The sequence below is a fragment of the Xiphophorus couchianus genome, chromosome 1 (genome assembly GCF_001444195.1).
Source record: "Xiphophorus couchianus chromosome 1, X_couchianus-1.0, whole genome shotgun sequence".
Lineage (NCBI taxonomy): Eukaryota > Metazoa > Chordata > Actinopteri > Cyprinodontiformes > Poeciliidae > Xiphophorus > Xiphophorus couchianus.
In genome coordinates, this window is record NC_040228.1 from 17,034,632 (window position 1) to 17,060,163 (window position 25,532).

Sequence of the window (25,532 nt, forward strand, 5' to 3'; positions counted from 1 at the left end):
CAAAATAAAGCAATATTTTATTTTTATTAGCACATATATGAGTTGATTCTTACAGAAAGTCTGGTCTGCTCAGATAACTGCATCAAGACTCCTTTATAAAACAAATTTGACCTTTGACTTCACAGTTTTCTTTTTGTTCATATATACTGCGGTATATATGAATTACTGCAGTAATTTATGATCAGGAATTTCAGAAGTTCATTCACCATTGACTTTTTGGGGATTTAGAAATGTACGAGTTTCAAAATGTAAATTTACAACTCGATAGAAAATGTCACAGTTACTAAATTTTATATATTCTAATTAGTCAGTTGATAACTATTGGCTGTAGGGACTAGCAGAGTCTACAATCTAGTCCAGGCCTGCTGCCTCGTGGTGGCAGCTGATTCACTAACTAATTGGGCCAGTAGTTTTTATAAAGCAGACTGAAGAAGAGTAGCAGTTTCAAGACAGGTGTAAACTGGCGTAAGCTTTGGTGTGACAGGTATCTCAACTGTATGCTAAAACTTAGAAATTGTTTGACAAGAAAAACATGTTTACCTTATTGGGTTTCAGCACTGTGCACAGATGGTTAACAGATTTACGGTCGACACTAAAGACAATACTGAATGTGTACTTGTAGCTGATATGCAAATATTTTCATGTTATTTGTGACATCAACATTAACTTTTTATGCTTCAAGAGGCATTTACAGCCAACGTGCACTGTGGCCGTCCTTTTAATATCGAACTGTCTTCAAATTTTTGAAAAAAACAGCCCCACAACATGATGGTGTCACCCCCATACTTCAGATTGCATGATTTACCTTTTTCATCTGGTTTAAAGCGAGAGTAATCTTATATAAGCGTCAGTATTTTTTATTTTTTATTTGATAACTAATTCCTCCATTATTGGACTTTAAACATATAAATGCTCAAGTAAGTTTGTTGTGTTTGAGTCCTTGGCTGGTACTAAACCGCTGCAAAAGTGGAAAACTGATTTGTTCCCATCGTGTGGTTTACCCTTTCCATCTATTTTATTAAGTGGTTGTCACAGTCACAAGTGAGAATATTTGGAGAAGAAAAATTCTGATTCTTAGGCAAATTTTTACATCTCTCTAATGAATGTCTGTGATTCATTCAAATGTTTTTATGCTACATTAAATTAACCAAGGCAAACACACCTCCACTTCTTTACTTTTACTAACCTTTATCTGTCCTCTCTGTGTATCCCACACTGAGTGAGTGGGTGCTGATGGTACATGTGCAATCTCTCAGCTTAATGCACTGCAGAGTTAAAGATCAGGTTGTTAACAGCATGATCAGGGCTTACATTAGTGGCACAGGGCACTCCTTCACTGTACTGCTGAAAATCATAATTGACTTACTTACCGAAAATATGCAACCACATTTGGACACTCTCATATCTTTGCAGCATGCATCCAGAAACGCGTGCATTGACATCATATTATCTCTGTTCATGCACCCACATCCCTCCTAAGTCCCACAGCAATTCAACTCAAAAACTGTGTAATATAAATTACAAATAAAGGATGCATTGTTTGGGTTTGATTTAGTCTGTCTAAGCTTTTCTCTAATTGATATTTTGTTTAGGTGTTTATAGTAAATGTCTGAAGAATACATACTTGGAACAAAGTAATCACATTTACACATTTTTTATTATGCTTTGAGCTTTTCCTCACTGTTTCTAGTTTTGAGCAATTTTTTTTTGCCTAAAACATTTGCATTCTGGATTGCCAATCTCTGTACAGTCCACTTCTTTGTATTTAGAAACACTAGGAAGCAACTGGACCCTGTGTATCCAAAGCAAGTGATTATATCAGAGAGAATGAAAAGGTCTAACATTGCTTATTAGGAAATAGAAAAAAAGTACCTTTGTTACAAATAAATATTCAGTTTCATAAAAAATTTTTTGTGGACATCCTACACAAACTGTAGTCTGCTTCAGATTAAAGGAAGCTACTCACTGTCACTGAACAAATGTCTGAAGTGGATGAATTTGTACCGACTTTTTGCAATTTTTCCACATTAACCAACATAGCACTGAATATGATCCAAACAAAAACATTTATCAGAACCAAATCTCAATAGGGTTGTCAACTTCTCCGACTTGGTAGGGAAAGACTTCTTGATAGGCTCTTTGTTTCTGTCTTACCCAGAGAAGTCCTGGGTCCCAGATGGGTCCCATTATGTATTTTGGACATAGTAGAGAACAGGCCTTAAAACAGTCACGGTGGGAAATCGCTTGCTCCAGGTGCAGTTGGCAGTTCTTCAGTACTGCTATGTGAAGATCTCAAATGCTGATGGAAACTTAAAAAAAACCCTCACCAAAGATTATTTCACTATTTTAGCTATTTTTTTCATTTTATTCAGAATATTCACAATTTATTATGACTACAGTACACATTTTCACTGCCCATACCAGATTTTTCTGAGTCTATGGATCATGATTCTGAACACACTCATATCCAGAACATTTTATTTCTAAAGTACTGGAATAAGATCTGAAGTTAAGTTACATTGAAAAGTTAAATTGACAAACATGTTGATTGACAAAATCCACTTCCTATCTGGCACACAAAGAATTATTGCTCATCTTAAACTTTTGTAGCTTACCAAATTGTTCTTATTTGTGTGTCCAGCAAAGGACAAGATTTGGATAAAATATTCAACTCTACACTTTCTCACCTTGAAATGGGAGAATCTTCTTTGACAAAAAGGTTTCAAGTCTAATCAGGGCTGATTAATTATACAGATAGGCACAAAGCTTGCTAACCTAATTGATGGCTTTATCTGTGTTTTGCGCTGTACAAGAGGAATAGTATTGTTTCTCCTGAGGACCCAGGAAGATTTACCCCTTTGAAGGTTAATCATGCACGAGTTAAGCAGCTGGCAGGGGGATAGAAGTCCATTTAATTACATTTAAGGTTAAAGTGACTTCTGCCACAAATGTTCAATGATGAATAAGCTAACTTTGTCACATTACATCACATACATCTATTATTTATGTTAATTGTATTACTCTAATGCAATTTCTCTTTTTATTTCCTTTATATATACAGTTTGTAACTGTATGCCTGTGTTGCGCTGTGGCTATGAGAGGTTCTTTATGAATAAACTTTACTGACTGACTGTTGCTCTAAAGTTTGGTTTCAACATATTTATTGTTTATGTGAACTTGTAGTCATGCCTCAAGGTATTTGTGTTTCTTGGTTCATGCTAAAACATTTTAGTATGCCGTGTGTTAAACTGTTTGAAGTGATTGTCAATTAAATGTTACTGACAAAAATACCAAGTTATCTCTTGAAGATTTTATCATGTTTGCTTCCAAAAATAAAAAAATGAAAAAAATTAAATCAATTTCTGGACATAAATGTAAAATTTACACAAGTAAACTTTATAAACAGGGAGATACTCTAAACGCTGAACAGCACCATAACTATAGCCTGCTTTAAAGAAAAAAACATTTAATTACATTAAATGTATAAAAAGGTAAATGACCTGCCTGCACTTGTATGGCGCTTTATCAAGCCCAGAGGATCCCATAAAGCTACTACTACACTACTTTCAATCATTCACATTTTCACACACACATTCACACGCCGATGTTGGTAAGCTACATTGTAGCCACAATTGCCTTGGTATAGTTTAATTTGCAATTTGAGCTGTGTTTTTTTTTTTGCCAAAATGCATTAACATGTGTTTGTTTACTTTTTAAAACCTGCCAGGCTACTAAAGTTGTATTTTAATGTTTTTTTTTTTTTTTTTTGCCTTTTTGTGTCTCCTGTTCTGCAGTGCTTCTTTCTTTTGCAAGTGCAATCTGTGGTGTTTTCTGAAGCTTTGGGATGCAGAGACTCTTGTGCTTTCGATGTGTCTAGAACTATGATTTATTAATACTCTTCCTAGTCTACCAGTACTAAAAATACTTTGGAGGCACAGCACCTCATGCACAATGTAACTGGGCAAGTAGTGCACAGACGCTTAAGGTGGGATTTGTCAGCTCAGCATCTTTCTCTGTAACAACATGCACACCCTGGGATGATCCAGGGATTCAGGTTACTTCAGCATTCACTAATGCATGTCACTAAAGTGGCCAGGTTCTCTCATGTAGCGACAGCACGACTCAGTAAGCAGACCTGATTGAGACTGAGATCCTTGGATCTGAGTGACAGCTTAAGTTGAAATTAAGATTTCACTTTATGTTTAAGTTTTAGCTTTGTGCAGATGTTTTTAAGTCTCTATATTTGTCTCTTCTTGTCTCCAGTATGAATACTTCAATGCTGTGCTGATCAATGAGGATGTAGAGCTGGGAGGAAAGTTTGTCCTGCAGCCCAACGATCATTTTAACAACCGATCAGTCAACCTCAGCCTCAGTGTGGTACAGGTGCCAACCAATATGTACAATAAAGGTATGTTCACAATCCACAATATACATAACATCTATATACACAGTCTATATGAAGAAATTGGTTTACATGGATTCATAATGATGGTGCAAATTGTTTGACACAAGAAAAAATTCAATACTATTAAAAACAGTCAAAGACGTTGCTCAGTCTTGGGGTGTTTGCACACCTAGTAGTCCAATAGACTCAGTTCGAATGGGGACCAAAAGTGTAGCGTCTATTACATTTTCAGCCCACTACACTGTCAAATGAACCAAACCCTTTGAAAAACGTATTTACCCCCTCTAATCTAGTGGTGCCGCATCAAAAACTGCTGAAGGAAACGACACAAAAACCTCTGTACCAGACACAGAGCATAGCTTCCTACTAAAATGTAGTGGCCTCAGATTTTAGCAGTTGTAAATGGTCAAGCAAACTCATCATTTATGATTGAGAACATTTGCCAGACATCTAAATTTATCTTCTCCTTATGTTCAACATTTTACTTGTAAGATAAAGCGTCTTTCTGAGAACTTTTGATTGTGCAGTATCATACATTTCTTCTTTTTTTGCCTGCAGCAAGGAGCCTACCTTCTAATTAATATACAAAAAACTCAGTGGTAACTACTTATAGCCATCCATTCCCTGATCACACTGAAATGCAGTTTGTCCTTAGGTAATGTGGCTTGGAGCTAGAAAATTAGCACTGTGGTAATGATAAAGTCAGAAGTTTTGCTTCATGTGAAATGGTTTAAGAATAACTAAAAATTCAGCTTGTGTTGCTGGACCACAATGTATGCCTTTATCAGTAGATGGATATGACTTCATTATTTGTAACCCTTTGGTTCATTACTGCCACACATTGAACTAATTAGCTGTTAATAATTAGACTTCTTCTGATTTACCATCAGCTCAAATCCAACAAGAGAATTCAAGTCCTTGTAAAAGGCTCTGTGGATAAAGTGAATGTCAAGTTGACTTAACTGAGCTACGAGGGGCAACAAAAGTACATACAGATGGAGAGCTAAGAGGAACGGGGGAGGGAGCGAACAGGGAGAACGTAATTGAAAAAGAAAGTAGGTTAAGTCAGGCTGATGGAAGGTCTAAGCAAGAGATTAATTGCCCCCCTGTAAAAAGAGGAGAAAAAGGAAGTCAGAGTGACAGGAAAAAAGTTAGAAACTAAATAGATGAGGGTGCATAGAAAGTGAGGCTGATAGAACAGGAACAGTAATCATGATGTGATTTACAGGCAAATGATTTGACTCTCAAACCCATATTCCTCACATGCTTTAGCAGTGGTGTAAGACTTTAGACCTCTTTGGATCTAAAGTCTTACATTTCTGTTCAAATAAAGTAGACAGGGTTTTCTTTTGGAAATCATTTGCTTTTGAAATGCTTTATGAAGGATCTGCACAAATTTTACCATAAAAATACTAATATTTAATATTTTCTGTGACATGAATTTGTTCATTTGACAGTCTAGTTTTTCTTTTGTATTACTTTCACAAGTCCAAAAACACAACATAGATGGTAGCCAATTAGAGCCCTTTCAAGCGCTCAATTGGACAGCTTTCTGATGTTAATTTTGTGCAGACTAATGTGAAAAGCTGTCAAGCACCTGGCTGAGCTCCTTTAATGTTGGAGTTCTCCCAAGTGAATGAGAGAGGAGGTTCTGATTGATATTTGTGCTTATGTCTCAAACAAAAGTTTACATTTAGTTTCTGGCAAACAATTGTATGGTAACAAGATGGGAAATGGTTATACCAGTCGATTTCATAATCATATTCCCTAACAAACTGTTTATAAAAATGCCAGAACCTGCTTAATGGAGCAAAGCTCTGTAGTTTAACTTACTTATGTTTGCTTTGGTTTCAGCTGCCATTGATTCTCACTATTATTCTGCCTGTTATTTGGAACACTGACCATAGAATAATGTTTAAATCTCAAAAATGTATCTGTAACAGAGACTGAAAATGAGAAAGAATGATAGATCTGTTTAAAAGTCTTTTTTCATACATACATGTGATGTACCCAACACATGTTAAACTACCACACATTTTTATTTTTGAGCAGAAACCTTCATAGACCAAAAGAAAAATCAAAAACAGATGATGCAGTTGAGTTAAATGTCATATTTAAATCTTGTTGGTTTAAAATGACAGCTACCAAGAAAGAATGTCACATTGTGTTAAATGCCTGTTGCCTGAACCCCTTGTGTCTCTTCTTTTCTTGCTCATCTTACATTTTGGGGCTTGGATGCAAATAAATGCTTGAAAGGAACCTAAGATGAAAGAACTGAGAAATGAAAAGACATGAAGTTTAGCTTTTTCTTTTCACTTTTATTTACTTTTTTTTACTACATGGACTCTTATTCTCCTCATGTGCACTATCCAATCAGCTGCTTCATGCTGTCCACAGTCTGTGGACAAAAGTTGTTTTACATCAGCAATGATGAATTTGACTTTACAGCTTGTAATAGTGTAAAAATTTGTGTATCAGAGACCCTTCTTTCAAACTCTGAAATTAATACATGCACATAATCCTAAACAGACAATTCTTTCAATGTATCATGATGCAAACATGTATAATGGATGTGCTGAAGCTCAGCAGACATTTCACAACAGGCCAATACTTTTTCTAACATGTTAGAATCCTTGTTCTTGTCACTTATTAAATTTCCTTCCTATTGTCCCTGAGGTAACTTAATGTACACAAAAGGAAAATTCAGATTTCTTTTCATTAGGCACAATATGTTGTTGTTTAATCTTAGCTATTCATCTTGGACCATGAATGCTTGTGCACACAGAAAAAGGCTATCTGTCAAAGTTAAAGCTCTGTTAAATGAAACCTTGTTGGCAAGTAGCACCATGTTTGCTTCCTCATTATGATGATTTTAGATTGTAATAGACACTTGAAATTCACCAGAAGGGACTGCATTGTTGTGTAAATACATTCTGGATCCTTTCCAGTCCCTTCTCCACTCCACTCCATTCCATGGAAGTGAATGGGTGTTGACTATCAACAAAGGGCTTTAGTGTGTTATAGCTTCCAGAAGAATAATTCAATCATGGCTTATTGGCATGACTGTTGACAGCAGAACAATGTTGCCAGCAACAGAGATGATGTGAAATCTGTTATCTTCTTTTCTTTCACTCCATCCATTAGGTACTTGTCTGTGTGTCTGTCTTTTTCTACCCATCTCTTTGAATGCATTCTTGATTGTTTTTTTTTTCTTGCTCGCTCTAGCGGGTATTGTGTTTCTGTCTCACTGTATGATTTTGTGTCTGGCTCTTTGTCATTTTTTATTTTTTGCTCCCATCCTTCCCATCCTGCTCCTGAACGAAGCCGAAAGCAGCTGTAAAAAGCTTGGCTGACTGGTTCATAACTAGCAAACTCGGCTTGAAAATTAAAAACAAGAAATCATAATTGGATGTGCTGAGCCATATTGTACTTCACCAGTTTCTGTAGTTTTATGTCCAAAAATTATTGCACACACTATGTTCTTACAGGTTTAATATGTACATATGAGATACTTTGCAGATACTTGTCTTCTAATAGAGAATAATCATGCACCTGTTTATGTTGCAGAAGGACAAAGATAAACACTACACTTGTTTTGTTTTTTTTACCCAAACATTTTAAGAACTCTCACTTATTCAAATCTATTTTATAATGCATATTCTGTTTTCTTTAATTAATGTATAACTTTAAAACTTAAATCTGCCAGAGCATAGCAGACAAGTTAGAGCTTAAAGTAGCAGTATTTCACTGTAATTTGTAGGGTTTTTTGCTGATCTATATTCATAATAGAAGTTACATCTCTCTTTTCGGTTATTGTACAATATTTAGTAAAACCTGTCTATGGACATGCCGTCTGCCATCAGAGTGTTGCTCAGTACAGAGGATCGTAATTGTGAGTTTAATCACGGGGAGCGACACGAAAACGAGCATCAAGTTTTGTAACACCGTGAATTAGCATCGCTTCTAGCAGCTCGTTTCTCTGACTAACAGGACAGCGATAAAGAGAAAAGCAGTGAAGCTCTGGGCTGCAGTTTTGCGCCGACAGTGTAAAACAGAACTACATAATATTAGCGTGGTGTGATGTGAATTTTATTTTTCGTTTGGATTTAAAAAAATAATAACGGTCATGATCTGAGTCTTTATAATTATATTTGGGCCAGCAATACTTTTTTATCAGACAAAATAAAATATCTGGGTTTATTTAGTCCATCACAACCAGAACCTCGAGGTTCTCCGTTGCTGTATGATACTGTAAATCAACAGAGAAATTACCGCAGCTGCTGCGCGCCAGACCGCAACATGGGACAATCTCCTCACTGGACTAGAACTGAACCGAACCGCACATTAACGTGTTTCATCGCCTACCGACAGATAAGGAAACACAAATAATTTGGCTAAAAACTATAAACTTGAAGAGAAAACCCTTCATGCTTTATATGTACTCATTTTATTGTGTGGACAAAAAGCCAACGGAAGAAAATCCGAATCTGCATCCGAAGCAACTGAATCAGTGAAGTAGGTAAATATTAGTGATGTGTCGGTCGCGAACGATCCGGCTCTAAGAGCCGGCTCTTTGAAGTGAACGATTGGAACCGGCTCCACAATGGGAGCCGTTTTAGGATCCTATTTGGGAGCCGGGTTTTTTTCTACAGTATATCGCTGTCTCTCCGCCTCCCAGTCGTTGCGCTTGTGCTCTGCAAGTGCCAGAGCGGATAGTTTTTCCCCGCAGCGTTTTTTTTTTTTTGTCCTGCGGTGCCTCGCTGTCTCTCCGCCCCCTTCTCCCTCTCCTTGCGCGTTTTGCTCTTCTGCCAGTGCTAGAGCAGAGAGGTTTTTTTCCCTCGGTCGGTTCACTGCCCTCATGTCAAGCGTGTGCTCCACACATCTGACCAATCACACATAGATTCAATTAATAATGTGGCGGGAAAACACTGAAAAAAAAGTTTATCTCCACTTTTTTTGTGGAAACGGCAGGCAATTGGCCAAGCTGTATAGCGTTCGTCAGCAGGTGTTATGTACAGACACTCACTCAGCGGTCAAGAAGCACGACAGAAAGAAGGGGAGTCAGTGTGAGAACTGAATAGGTGAAAATAAATGAGTGACAGAAAACGGAGCAAGATTTGGACTCATTTTAATGCTACATCAAGCTCCAGGGCAGAGTGCAGACTGTGCAAAGTCAGCATTTCCTATCGTGCAGGCTCGACAAACAACCTGCACAGCCACATGCGGACATCACACGCATCGGTATTGCTATAGCATTGTTATGCGGCATTTTTACTCATCATAAGTGCTTAACAATGTCAATAATGAAACAAAATATTATAAAATTAGGTTTAAGCTATTAATTAATTAATAATGTCAAAAATATATATGGGGAGCCGTTTGGGAGCCAAAAGAGCCGGCTCTCCACAGTAAGAAGAGCCATTAGAGCCGCATCTCGAAAAGGAGCCGAAAATCCCATCACTAGTAAATATGCTAATACGGGTTAGCATTAGCATATTGCTAACCCGCATTATGCTAATGCGGGTTATTCGCGGCCATTTCTTAAAGTCGCCATCCCTCGATTAAGTTTTACCGTTACTTTTACCTAAGCAGCGGTAAAACAATATTGCCCCATTTAAGCTATAATAGCTGGAGTTCCAACATATTTTGTAGCCTAAGACGTCTGAAGAAAGCCGGTTAGCGAGTTGCTAACATGTAAACAAATGGAGGTTCCGGTTTGCGGCGGAAGTCGCGCCCTTAAATCACGCAAAGTCTCATGTTGGCTAGAAATAAGGTGGATGCATATGTAGAAAGACAAACTTTATGTAAAATAATACATAGATGGGCCATGTTGCCACATATTTCTCTAGACAGGTAAAAATGAATCCAGTAGTATGAGTGTTGCAACTTAAGTACCTCATATGTACTGGATACATATACTCATTAACTTTTACTTGAGTAACTTTTGAAAATATATGTGCTTTTGGGACTAGATTTGCTTCGGTGTACTTTTTAGTTTTGCTTGAGTAATGCTATTATGAAAAATTACTAATATTTGTGTAAAATGTTTTGCTACTCTACTCACCATGCGTAACTTTGCTACACGAAGACCCAACATGTCTTACCAAAAATGCACCAGATACAGACACACACTTATGGTTCATTTTAATGTGAGACTTCTTGTTTGTCTTTATTATTTTCATGTTTATTTTTTTTTGTCAGCAGACAATGTTGCTGCTGAGCCATTTAGAGGTCAGTGGTACAAAAACGTCAAATAGTGCCACTAGAAATACCTTGTTCTAACGTACATAAATTACTTGTAAGTATTTTAATATCACCAAGACAAAGCACATTTAGTGTACCAGGACCAGCAAGCTAATAGTTTTCATTCAATTCCTATAAAACTTCCAGGATGCAGATGTGCAGACTGGTTTTATGTGATTTTTCTAAGATTATATGAGCAGATAAAACCAATTATCAGCTACAACCTTTTAAATGTAACCTCATTTTCGGTGATCTCTCTATTTTCTCACTGTATTTTAATAGATTCTGCAATTGTCAATGGTGTGTACTGGTCGGAGGCCCTGAACAAGGTGTTTGTGGATAACTTTGAGAGGGATCCCTCGCTTATATGGCAATACTTTGGCAGTGCTAAGGGCTTTTTTAGACAATATCCTGGTAAGTGTGTGCTGTTTTTTTTTTGTTTTTTTTTGGATTTTGAAAGAGGAGACACATCGGACTGGAACAAATAAGCTAGGGGAGTTTTTATAAATTAGTTTGTGGTTGAATGGGATGGTGGGACAGTGAATAAACTCAGGTGTAATAAATATAAATCAAAGATACAAATTAGATGATATAGTGCAAATCCTATATTTTGAAATGCAAATCCTATATTTTGTAGAGTCAGATGAAAGCATCAATTTTTAGGTCTTTGAAACATCACCTCTTCCTTATTTCAATAAATACAATAGAAAACCTGAGGTCTTGAAATTATTTCCTTCAGTGTTACATTTCTTTCTGGATACCATGTAACTCGATAAAAAAAAAAACAAACATTGAAGAAAATGACTAATTTTGTTGTTTTTGAATCCACCGACCTTATCTTGAACTTTAAATAAAAATGCATTGCACCTACACCTGATTTGTTTTGTTTTTTAATATACAATGGTTTTACAGGAATCAAATGGAAGCCAGATGACCATGGAGTTATAGCTTTTGACTGTCGTAATCGAAAGTGGTACATCCAGGCAGCCACCTCTCCAAAGGATGTCGTGATCTTGGTGGATGTCAGCGGCAGCATGAAAGGCCTGAGACTTACCATTGCCAGGCAGACGGTTTCCTCCATTCTAGACACTCTTGGAGATGATGACTTTTTTAATATCATTGCTGTAAGTCTAGACTCGAGGCCAATATTTTGTTCACCTTGTTGACCAAGACCTTGTTGTGAATGCGCAGGCTAGTTAGCGTAGCCACTGAATACAGCAGATAAACATTTTCTGCAATTATAAGTTTCCTCTCTGCTATTGGCACATGTAGTAGCATGTACATGCGGTTGAGAGACAGCTTTAAGACCCTCTTCCTGGCTCTTATTGATTATTTCTGGTTCAGGAGCAGTGCATTTCTTCAGATTCCAATAATAGCTCAGGATGGAGACTGATGTTTTCATAGATTATCTGTCTCATAGCATACTGTCACTATGAGGTTTAACAAATATGTAATAAACATATTCTTTATAAAAGTTACATACATCAACTGTAACCTTAAAAACTATTTTAGAGTACACATTCATCCCCATGAGGTATAGTTTTAATAAGTTCGTGTCAAGTCGGCTTTTTAGTCCCCAAAAAATAACATTTTGACACACTTGGCAAACGACAAGCTTGCACACACACATTAAGACATGCCCATATTTATCTTTTCCTTTTAACACTAGAAACATGCTTTAAAAATGAGCTTTCTTTCCTGTCATGCTCATAATTAATTAATTGTCATTTCAATGAAGATTTTAAATGCATAAGAGACAAACTTGGCTGATCCCTGCCTTTGGGATCTTAGCTAATCTTATCATTTATTCAGGCTGATGCAGTTCTGCTGTACACACATATTTGATGTTTGGGTTTTGGTTAAAGAGAATCATAAGCAGTTAGATTTTTGTAATATCTCCATCTATAAAAGAAAGAATGGTATGAAAATGTATTTGTGTCCTAAAGATTACATTCAGATATTTTTTTTTTCTACTGAAACTTCCATTGGAAATGCTAAAATCCTTTTGTAGCACAAATATAGATATAATGATGTCACTGTTCGTTGTATGGTGAACACATGTTTCAGTGACACTTAATATTCTTATTATGATTATTAGAAAATTATTCTGTTGGAAAAAAATTGACAAATTGAAAAGGATGAGTAAAAATACTCAATTAATGAGAGATGAGTTTGTCATTCCTATTTCACAAAGCCATTTTTTGAGTGCATCTCATCATGGTATTATTTTCACTTCAGTATGGAACGTAATAGAACAAATTATATACACTCTTGAGAGAAAACAATCTTTTGCAGTGGGAATATGTATTGCACTCTGCAATAAACACACATTCGCAGTCCAAAGCTTCTCATGTGCAGCACACACAGAAACAGATTAGAGCACAATTACTGGCTTGGAGAAACACAATTCAATTGTCTTCCCAGGACTTTGAAGTTTAATTCATAGTGATGCATTAAGGAGTATTATCACCAAGTAGCAGGCACTGGTTGGGGTGTGTGTTGTAAAATGCATGCATTTGTTCTTGTCATAGAGATGAGTAAAGTTTCTTACGTCTTCATAATCCACATTTTTAAGATTCAACAATTTGTCATTTAAGTAATTTTAATTTTTTAATGACTCACTTTCATAAATTCCTTTTGTATTTCTCTAGTACAATGAGGAACTGCATTATGTGGAGCCATGTCTGAACGGAACTCTGGTTCAAGCTGATGTCACCAACAAAGATGTGAGTAATTATAGCAGTTCGTATACCGTTTGTGCTGTTCCATGTAAAGTTGTTCATAGATTAGAATTGCAGATGCCAAGCTAAAGCGATGTGAAATAAACTTTGGGGCATTGAATTTTATGTAGGAGAAAGTACTAATTCAATCTAAAACTGCTTTTTAAATATAAAATTGTTTATACTGTCATAAAAATAGGAACGCTGGAATAAAGTACTTAAATATTTCCTCATTTCACCTTCCTGTCTTTCTGCTTTGCAGAACTCTGTTCATACAAATATAGGAAGTTGATGAAAAGCTTTACTAAAAAAAAGACACTAAACTCAGAAGTACAGTTGCTCTTCATTTTCCAGTTTGACAGACGTAGCTCAAAAGTTTGTGTGAACGCCGTCAGAATGCATAAACGCATTAAAAGATGTCTATTTTCTTCTATTCAACTCAATTCAATATAGTTCAATTCAAATACTTCGGTACTGTTTACCTACCCCAAAGGCTAATTAAATGTTGTTGCAACCAATTAAATGTTGTAATGTTTCAATATAGTGTCAGTATACAATAACGCTTACTTTTGAGGAGTAATTAAAGCCATGCATAAGATCATCTGTGCTACACTCTCTAGCTCAAATTATTTAAGTACATACATTAGTACCGTACTTAAATAATGTTTCGCATAAATCCAGTGTTATAGAAAACTTGGAGAAATTATGATGAATATATAGTAGTAACAATGTATTTATAGTATGAGATTAAGAGTTCTGATTGGACATTTAAGATACATTCATAAGGATCTTGCAATATTCAAAATGAATCAAATCTCATTCATCCTCTTTTAATTTCAATTCACTGTTTTCTGCCTTTATCCAGCACAACAGTAAGCTATTTACCTGTGACTGCATGCAATGATTTCAAAGCTGCACTTGCAAGTGGTAAAAATGCTCTCTGCATGAATTTTGTTGAGGTTGTTAGATTCTGTTTACCTTATTATGACTATACACTTATGAATATGGATTAGAACTGTGTGTTCCATGCAGTAGCTTAATGTAGATGAGTCAGCCTGTCTAAGAGAAGAAAGCAGTGTGCAGCAGTGGATAGGCTAATGTCTTTTACTTTAGCAAACGCCTGAAAGCGGATGTCCCAATAGGGGCTGCAAAAGTACTCATGTCTTTATGAAACACGTGATTTATTAAAGCCACATTTTAATGTGGTAAAATACTTCAAGATATCAAGTTTTCATGTGACAAAAATGTAGCAAACTGTAGTTGAATTTTTATTCACCACAGCCCTTGGCCTTGGAAATGGCAATAGATATGAGTCTGTTGCTCATCTGTCCTTAAAGTTCTTTAGATCTAGAGTTGCTTTTCAGATCCTTTATCGTACTTCATGTTGTCAGACAGGTTCTCTTGGTTGTACATGTTTAACATTGTATTAAATCAAAACATTCTTAAATGAAATAAATTATACCTTAGTAATGAATGGAATTTGTGTATCGAGATATATATTTGATGCTCATTCCTGATGTATCCCAAAGCTCATGCTCATATAAAATTTTTCCTCTGAAGTGCATGAATTTAGGTCTTGCCAATAGTTTCCCTTAGGGGCAAATTAGTCTTGATTCTGAACTTCACTCGATTAAACTTAGCTCTGGTTTGTTTTAGCTAAAAAAGACAGATAAATTATTGCTAGAGTATTCACATTCCTTAAATAGGGTTTCTCCCCAAGGCAATTATACAAAGGCATTGCTGGACTTTAAAGAGAAAAAAGTAGTAGAGATTTACTACTTTTGGACTGAATACTTCTACATGGTTAATACTGAATATGAAACATTCTGTTTTGATTTGACTTTATTTGTCTATTCATCCACAGAGTCCTGGTTAAGTCAATGGCTAAAATGTGTCCTCCACACAAATTTATATAAAAGGGTTTTACCAAAAAAAAGCTATGCCTAAAAAAGACAAATAAAGTAATACTATTTAAAACGAGATCAAATATAAAAGATGGTGAAAAAGAGGATTATACTTAATGAATCAAGCAAAATTCTCTGCAAGTAAAAATGGTGATGTAATATAACTCTGACGTTAAAGTCTGGATTTGACTTGGTATTGAATCATTGTTCACGCCTGCTAATTGGATTTAAAACACGCTGAAGTTTTCATATCTCTATACTTAGCTGCTCGTTTTTGTTAACAGAAAGCTCTTTTTCTGCCTTTGAATGCATTTGTCAGAAGTACATCGATCTCGATTGTTGAGATTAGTAATTTTCCATAAAATCAAAACCAAATGCCTTGGCAAGCTGCATTTGAAGATAATTTGTTCGTTCACATGGATATTCTTACAGCTAGACGGCTCCAACTGCTATGCTCACTTTAAAGAATTAAAAGTGTCTACTCTCTGAAAAATGTGATGTCCAGCTCTCATTTCAGGTTGTTGTAGTGCTACGAAAAACCTCTGGCATATTTAGTATTGCACTCACACTTGAATCCCTCTCAAACATGTGCACATTTTCTGTCTGCCACTTAAATACTCTGCTGGATTTAAGCATTGCCTGCTGTGTTCTGAAAAATCACTTCGATCTTTACGCGCAGGCAGTCACAGGTGCATGCACGGGCACCAGGGAAAGCTTGCTATGCTCCAGGGAATGTTTTTTTTGTTGGAACCGATTAACCTTTTATCGGCATCCACGGAAAGGTTGTCTTTTTGCAATATGAGAATGTTAGAAGAGACGCTGAGTTTTTTTTGTGTACCTGTGTACTTATGCTTGGTATGTGTTTGTATGTGCAACTGCACAGTTTCTTCCTACTGAGAATACTCTTGATATGTTCCTACACATGTTGTTGACCCTTGCTGAGTGTTAGACATTTCTCTGTCCATCATTGAAGAAACAAATACCTGAAAAATTGTTTGAAAAAGTGAAAGAAAAGGAAAAGAAGTTAAGGAAACATAGGCTTTGAGGATCATGACACTGATAAGGCATAAGAGGTCTGAGGTGCTCATGCACTATAAGACCTGAAAATCAGATGCGTCTTGTTTTTCCAACATAACCTGGACGTGTACATGAAGGTGTAATCACTTCTGTGAATGGAAATGGGTTTACACTGTCACAGGGAAATCTTGAAGACATGTATACTGTTCTTCACAAAAATGTATACTTACCCCCTTAACTTTTTCACAAAAATTTTAATTTTTGTCTGAGTTCCTTCTTCAACATTGCTTTGGCATGTCTTACAGGAAAGTGCAATCTGGACTTCTAATAGTTTTCTTTCAATGTTGGCCTTTTTCTAGCCACTCCACTTTATAAAGCTTGGATTTGTAGAGTGCGAAGTAGTAATTGTAACAGTCGTCAAATTCTCCGACCTCTCTGCAGCTCTTTCAAAGTTACCTTGAATAATGTCGTCTTTGTCTGACCTGTAAGCTTCGGTGGACAGTCAGGTCTAGTTATATTCTTGTCATTTACCTTTGATTGATTAAACAGTGCTTTTTCAGGTGTTAAAAACTACTTTAAACTTTGCACAACTATACCTGTGATCTTCTGCTGTATACGTTTGCCTTTACAGATTTGTTAGCGAACATGTATCATCATGTGAGGATCCTCCTCATTCAATCTGATATTGCAATATAAATGCAGACAACCCTTTCCAGAATTTTCATTTAAAATACATTTTGGAAACTACAATTTCCATTTCACTGCACAGTTATTTGCTTGTTTGTGTTTGTCTATTTCACAAACTTCTAATAAAATACAGGGTATTTCTGTTTGCAATGTGACAAAATGCAGAAAATGAAAACTTCAATGCATTATAGTTGCATCTAGTTAAAAATAGGTTAAACAATATGGTTCCAGATGTGAATTTCCTTACACGGCCACTGCAGAGCGGTTCTTTTAGTTGCTAAAATTGTCCACTGGGTGTTCAGTGAAGATTATGGAACCTGGTCATTAAAGGGCAGTTATCTCAGTCAGTACATGAAAAAGCATTTCTAAATAATGTGGTCGTTGAGCCTCATAATTTGGTCCAGAGGTTTTTTTTAAGATTCCATTAGTCTGTTTATGTTGTCTCTCTCCACACACAAACAACAGTTTATATAAATTGTGTAAAAATAACATGAGCTATGTTAAGAAAAGATTAAATCAGTCTGTTCTTATATTGATAATTTCCTTAAGTTATGATTACCTCCAACTTGTTTTCTCTATAAAAAACCTAAGAGCTGTAAGTCTAGCATCTTCTGTAATTTGTAGTTCAGTTATTTGTCAGCATGACCTGAAATCCTGCCTCACTAAACTTTGTTTGCAGCATTTCCGGGAGCACCTTGATAAGCTGTTTGCTCAAGGCATTGGTATGTTGGACATAGCTCTGACGGAGGCGTTCAATCTTCTCAGTGATGTAAGTGACTCACAGAGGAACATTATTTATGCCCACACACAGACACACACTCACCTGAACAACGGTTTTATGCTAACATTTAATTAAGACTGTAATTAATAGCTCAGTTTGTAGAATTAGTACAAAAAAATCAGAGTAAACAAGGTACTTGATGACTCAGGTTGTTGTCATTAGGAACCATCAATTAATCAAATTTACATGCAAACAAGTAGACACACATGCAGTTATTAACTTGATCTGTATAATCATATCTGACAAGCAATTATCTCTTTAAATATCCTGCAATACCAACAGCTTGAAGTGTGTTTCACTGCATGCAATATTGCATTTGTAAAACATTTTCATTCTTAATATCCTCATGTCCATAGTATTATGTATATTATGTTCTGTTTGTTTCATTGTTGCAACTGAAATACATTCTATCCAATAGGCAGGAAGTTGGTAACATGACTTTTTAGTGATTAAATGTGCAGATTTAAACTGACTATGTACATACAGTCCTGTGAAAGGAATGTTTTGTTTACCTATTTTCCCCTCTCTCTTTTTTCAATTTTTTTTTTTTTTTTGTTTAATTTCACTTACCAAGGCCATAATGAAATCTGTGAAACAGAATCTGTCTGAAAAGATACAGGTAGCCACAAGATCTCAAGAACCAGCACCACCCAACAAGGGTGGTGGCGTTGTGAAGGACTGGGGCCGATTTCCTGCCAATTTACTTTTTCAGGTCCTGGACGACTTGTTTGTTTTCTTAAGATGCAAAACTTAAGTGTCATCTTCTCTCTGATTCCAGTTTAATAAGACTGGAAGGGGCAGTGAGTGTAGCCAGGCCATTATGCTGGTGACAGATGGAGCAGTCGATACATACGATGCCATCTTTGAGAAGTATAACTGGCCAGAGAGGAAGGTAAAGAAACTCCATATTTTCTTATTGGAAATATTTTTACCCTGAAAAACTACTAATCTTATTTTGTAATTAACCTTTATTCACAGATTAAACTGTTGTAAATGTCTTTTTACTAGTGTAGAAGTATTTGACCTGTGGAATCAAAAAAAAAGTTTAGCATAAGTTTTGTGGGGAAATTTACGTGCTATTCTTTGCCTGTTTTCCTTTCAAGGAAAACTGTTTTTCATTTGTTTTTTTCATCTTGGCATTCCTGAAAGTCTTTTTCCCAAAGATACTTTAGTCATGTAGGTGTGCCTTTTAGGCTTCAGGCTTGCTATTGTGTTCCTTTTGCTGAAAAATAGCTTTGAAAAGCAGCTTGGCACAGCGGCAGCCTTTATTAGTGAAGTTCTGCTGTGGTCATTCCTATACTGAAAGTTCCTGCAATTTCCACTCTGGATCACTGCAACTCAGTCAAAATGAAGCACACATTTTTGTTCAAATACATGCTACAATGGGTTTCTACCTCTAACACTATACTAAAGTACTATTTCCACATACTGGAGGCAACTTCTTACACATATGCTGGCCACAAACCTCCCACTGGAAAATAATTCTTTTTTTAACATCAAAGTTACATGTGTCCCTTATCAAGCACACTTATTTTAGAATAAGCACATAGTTCTAACCACACATTTCCATTTAAAATTAGAAGAAAAAAAATCTCCAAAACAAAATGGCTGTTTCTTCCATTAAAACAGCCAGTACAAACAACTGCAATTTTAAGCATGGAGGTCGGAGCTTAAACCTGAAATCATTTAATATTTTTTGTTAGAAACATAAATGTTGACATCTACAATACATCCTAAACTCAATTTAAACATTTTTTCAGCATAATTTACGTTGCTCTGGTTAAAATAAAATGGTGTTTGGTTATAATGACCATTGTTTCATTTAGAGAATAATTGAAAAGTTTCTGATGTCATTCTGTTTCTTAAGTAAGGGGGTCGTAGCATCATGTTGTGTTGGTATTGTGATGGAGGACAGCTTGGTGTGACATCATCAGAACATAAAGGGAAATTACTGAAGCAACATCCTAACACATATGGCCATTGGGAAAAGAGCATGAAGTGTGTTTTAATATATTTGTCACTAAACATCTGGTTTCAGTTGTATATCTGTGTAATGTTTATTGCATCACATTATCAAAGAAATCACATTTTTATTTTATGTTATAGGAGAATAATAAAACTACCCTGAAATAAAAACCTTTATCATGACCCTATATTCATATTGTTTTTACATCAGTTTAAAATCGGTATATAAAAGGATGCAGTTAAACTTTTGAAGTCAGAACTAAGTCATACTAAACAAGCCTCAAGCAAAATTGTAACTCTCCAGCATAATGACTTCTCTTCAATTTCAGCTCTTGTATAGTTTGCAAAAGAATCCAGAAGATCACTAGATATATGTAATGCATAGCCGTGCGTTCATTAATATTAATATCATTAATCTATTTTGGCAAATATAAATAGTATTGTTGTTGTGTCTATTTCTCATAGTCTGTATGAGAGCTGCCTCCAGCTCCAGCACCTCCCCCTCCCACCAAATCTTGCCTCAAGTCTCAACAGCAGTGAGTGGAGAGGGGACAAGGCTGCTAGATGGTTCCATTTAGAAGAACCCCGCTGATAATAGAAGTCTTCAGTCTTTGTCACTCTTTCCAGTGTGTTTCGTTCACCCTCTTTTCCTCCACCACTGCTTTTTAATATATATATATATATATATTTTTTTTTTTCCTAACTGCTTTTACGGCCTCTCCACTGTCTGACATCACACTACTGCTTGACTTTAGAAATGCAAATCAGGTACTGAATATCTTTAAGGAAATTACTGATTTATTCATGTACTATTTATTGCTGTGAAAAACATTGTTAGTGCCTAAAGTCTAAAATACAAAAAAACAAAACAAAGAAGCCTCAAGCCATGATTTTTCGTTTTTCAAAATGAAATGTGACTATGTTGATATTTTAATTAATGAAAAAAAAAGCTAATAAAACTAAACAAAAATTCAGTTCAAATGATTTGAACACACTTAGAAGTTAGGTTGAATCATACATTTATCAATGTTTTGAAGTATTCTAAAATACTTCAGAAAGATCATCTAAGAGTAGTTTTCTGGTCTCCACCTCATTCTGCCATGCTGTTTTTCTGAAGCAGCTCCTCAACCTGTTACCAACATTAAGCTATGGAGGAAGCATATTTAGTTTGCTTGCATGTGGGATTTAATTTTGATCATGATCCATATTTCATGAACATAGTTGAGGTTTTGAACATAGCAAGGCTGGAAAATTGAAAGCTTTGTATTGAGGCTCCAACCTTTCATGACGTTCAGACAGAAGCAGCTTTGCATTATTACAGATCAGGCAACAATCCATTCATACAGCTATCGTTTCATCATACAATTACTTTTGCACAAAACACCAGACAGTCTTCCTGGGTAAGGATATTTTTTTTGAAAAGTTACTTTTGATCATATCAAAAGAGCACCTTAAAGAACATGAAAAGCTGTCAAAATTGCTTAGAAGAAAATAGAATACATTTTGAATTTGGTTTTTGATATGAACTTATATAAACATGTATTTAAATTCTTCTTCTCATTGTCATTTTTAGTTTCAAATCCAGTGACAGACGTGCATCGCAAACAAAATTTAAACCAAGTACACAAAACACGGAAAATTTTGGATCTTCTGTCTAGAGCTGAATAATGATCAAACCAAATGAGTGTTTTAAGTTGGTGTTGTATGCTGTAGCAAAATGCCCTGCACTTCAATTTTTGCTCAACCTAAGAGTTTCCAAACCACAGTTTTGATTAGATGTGTCTGCTTTTGCACTGCTGATTTAAATTGCTGGTTGTGGGTGACCATCATTAAGGTCTAAATAACTACCAAAGAATTACTGTTTGATAGTTAAACTCACACACAATGAAATACACTGCAGTTGGCAGAGTCATGTTGTCTGGATGAAGTGAGGCAATGAAAAAGTCAGCCACTAAAGCCAGAACAGCTGTGCCCCCAGAGGCTTGCATCTGCGCCAATCTGGTCTAGCAAAATTCTTCTCACACAGGCATGCACACACCAGGATCCATGGACACACCTGCCAGCTATACCTTCTGCTAGAGATGTCTATAAACTGTTTGGAAAATCTGGGTTTGGCTGTAGAGAGATTGGACTTCTTATAAGTCGGATGACAGATGTCAGATTTTGCATTGAAGTCCTGCTTATCAGGACTTACATCTGTTCTCAATTGCTACGTAAATAGACAATGACAAAGATGACACATTATTTAGATAAAAACTATAAATGAAAATTGTTAATCCTTTGCATGTCCCTTTATTGCTCTAGTCCGCAGGTGCCAAACTCCAGGCCTGGAGGGCCACTGCCCTGAAACTTTTAGATGTGCCTCTGCTGCACCACACCTGAATAGAATAATTAGGTCATTAGCAAGGCTCTGGAGAACTTATCCTCACAAGAAAGAGGTAATTAAGCCATTTCATTCCATTGTTTTGTACCTGTGGCACATCTAAAAACTACAGGACAGTGGCCCTTGAGGACTGGAGTTTGACACCCTGTTCTAGTCGAATGAATCCTTTGACCTTGACTCGAGTGTTATCTTTTATAGAGTACTGTTCTGGCTTTTATCAAACTGTGATCATAATGAATAATAGTAGCAATTTGCTTTCTTTCTTTAGGTTCGAATATTCCCCTACCTGATTGGTCGGGAGTCAGCCTTTGCAGATAATTTAAAATGGATGGCGTGTGCTAACAAAGGTGGGATTTCATTACTTTTTTCTCCTTGTGGTTAGTTTTTGCATGTTACTAAGGGAGAATTCATCTCTGTATTCAGTAGCATGGGAGAGTGTGTCAGTGCTCATCAGTATTACCACTTACACATGACAGCAGGCAGCTGGTTGCAGTTGCACCAACACATCATGTCATGTTATTTCAACTTCCCCCAAGCTTAAAGTACAATGAAGAGAATACACTATTTTCTATCAGTGTTGTGGGTGGTCACTTTTGTCTCTGTGCAAAGAGCACTTTCCCCCAGGTTCTATATTTAGCCAGGAGGTGGCTGACTTAGACAGTCTGGCTCCATTTCCTCAAGCACACTAGATAAGACTATGTAGTCACAGGTCACATAAAAGATGTGCTTGTGTATTTAGCAGCATGTCTGCACTAAAGACCAGGGCAGCCACAGCATTGTGTGGAAGCGATATCAGGGAGGGTTTCTAGTCAGCTTGAAGGTGTTAGTGGTGATGATGAGATGACTGTATTTGAGTGTGTGTCATGCTGTATAAATGTGTGTGTCAGTTGATCATACATGCAGTGACAGTCAAATTGCCTACAGTCTGCAGTTTTCTGTGTTACAACAGATTTTACATCTGACATTTTAGTTCTACTATATATTGAGTTTGATGCACACTGTAAAGACTTCCACAAGTAAATACAAGCTTCTTAGCTCACCTCACCTGTGCTGTGAATGGAAACTCAATCAGAATATGTAATTGTTGCTTTTAAAAGTATAACAGTGGATTTTTGCTAATATTTTGTTGTGCTAGTGTGCTTTTTTCATTGCAATTAGCTGTGAAATGGGCAGAGAGGAAAGGAAAGACAAAAAGTTAGGAATCAAACCCCAGACAGCTGTGGGTTGTGCCCCAAACTGCCGCCAAAGATATATTGATAAGACTCTGGGGGAAAAAAAAAATTGCTCTGCTGCTGTGTTTGATGCTCACTGGGAACAAGCACACAGTCAGCTGTTTATATCATATATGGGAGTTATAGGAAATTTAAGTATTGCTTGCATGTTAAAAAATAATAATCATATATTGTTTCATGCTGAACAGATGATATTCATTTACATTTATTTTAAATGGCTGGCTGGGGTCACAAGTCAGTTTTTTATGACAAAAACTCAAATATATTTTTGAGTATATATATTTGAGTAAAATAATAATAAAAAAAAAATAACGGGCATAAAATTTAATTTTTAGAACAATCCATACATGAGAGTTTTGACATATATTAATATTAATGTGAATGTGCATTTTTAAGGTGTTAAATACAATCTTATTAGTTTCTTAACTATTTGTTTCTCATGCTAAGTTAGTCGAAATCAGTTTTACTGGAAATAGTCTGAATTGATGTTTCTTGTTTAAGTTGGCTACATTTACTCACAATTCAGCAGGTTGCTGCTAACTCCATCACACTTTAGTGACTAAAAACTTAAAATCAAGTTTACTTCTTCTTGGATTTTTCTCAAAGTTCATGACATTTATATCGATTCAGTCACATATCACTTTTTAAAGTAACCTTTCATCAAATTTTTTTTAGTATAAGGCTATCCATTGTTTAGTAGTTGTGTTTTCACATTATGATGCATTTTTTACTCCCACTTCATCATATTCATGTGTAAGGACACCTTGAGAGATTTGGCTTACATATACAGTATATGTCAAACCAAGGTTCTTTTAAAAACAATTTTTCTGCCCTTGCCGTTTCAGGCCAGCATATGTCTAGCATGTGTAACAGGTGTGCTGTGTCACTGAGACCAGAGCACATTCATTATTCTTTTGGCCAGTTCATCTCACTGGCCCCAGTTGCTCAGCCTGAAGGACACCCTCAGCCTTCCAGAGGGAGCAGTCATTCTCAGGTCTCTCTTGTGATGAACGATGCATTGAAGCTGAGAGTCTGCTTGCTGTGTGATGCAAGCAAGTGTATGAATATGTTATGTTATTGTATTCAGATAATCACTAAATTCACATGATCTGCTCTAGATCAGTTTTACAGTTACCAGATTGGTACAGTTGCCAAAGTTTCAGGTTATTTTAAAAACCGATTTCCATTTTAATTCATCTTTAGATGTAACACAGGTACAAATTCAGAATTGGGTGTTAATTGGTAGTGTTAAAGAGTGATGTTTGTTGCTTAGATTTTATTTTTGCGTGTACACGTTGCCTTTTTTTACCTCATAGTGTAAAGATTTTGCTGGGAAACAGTGACCCTAAAATCTATTTCTTTGAGCTGTGCTTTTCTGCTTGACTGCTTTGCACTGATGGAGGCTGTTTGCTCTTTTTCCGTTTGAGTGGAAACTTGTTGGACTCACTCTTTTCTCTTTTTCATGTGTCGTTTCTTGTGCTCCGTCTCACTGTTGTCCTGATTTACTTTCCAGCTTTCTTTCCTCCTGCCGAGATAACAGTATTCCCTCCTCCACATGTACATTAGTGCCATAATGATGGCATTACCGCTCAAGGAAATGGCACCGCATTTGGGTTTTCTGAGAATAGCTTTTACATCACATTTGCATACCACTTAATCATCCACAAACCCATGCTGCTTTGCTCTGACTTGAACAGTCTTTTGCTATTTCTCATACATACATATAACCAGGTTGCCGTCTTTTCTGCCAAGTAAATCTCTGCTGCCCTCTGTATTCAGCTTTGTTACAGAGACAAGTATGCAAGTATGATGTTAATAACTTGGAAAAGATTACTGCCACTGAATCTCATCTCTTACAACCTGGAGCAAACAGATATACATACAGACATGTGCTCTTGATCAGTTTTGGTTGTATAACAGACTTTTAATTAATAAATTGAGTTTGAGACAAAAGTAGGTTTGAGATGTAAGTCAATAAAGCTTTATTATATGTTTGAATTTTACCAGTTTCAGTTGTGTTGTAGTCACATATTTTCTGTGTTCATTCCAGGGGTTGCTTTTGATATTGACATACATGTCTAACAAACAAAGCTCTCTAATTTTCGCTCTTAAAATATTTGACTGGTTTGAGCAGATAAGCCATGACATGAAATAAAATACTATTACACAGTAATGAAAAATGTTTTCAATGAAAG

General features: G+C 36.1%; 1 protein-coding gene across 1 annotated transcript in view; it reads left to right on the forward strand.

Annotated features, from left to right (window-relative positions):
* cacna2d3a (calcium channel, voltage-dependent, alpha 2/delta subunit 3a) overlaps nt 1-25,532 on the forward strand; it is a 131,204-nt gene that overhangs the window by 59,071 nt on the left and 46,601 nt on the right. Inside the window, exons 5-11 of the mRNA XM_028018879.1 lie at nt 4,264-4,408; nt 10,931-11,062; nt 11,561-11,772; nt 13,300-13,374; nt 17,656-17,745; nt 18,536-18,649; nt 22,374-22,452. Of these exons, the coding sequence (XP_027874680.1) occupies nt 4,264-4,408; nt 10,931-11,062; nt 11,561-11,772; nt 13,300-13,374; nt 17,656-17,745; nt 18,536-18,649; nt 22,374-22,452 (847 nt within the window). The remainder of the gene's footprint in view (nt 1-4,263; nt 4,409-10,930; nt 11,063-11,560; nt 11,773-13,299; nt 13,375-17,655; nt 17,746-18,535; nt 18,650-22,373; nt 22,453-25,532) is intronic.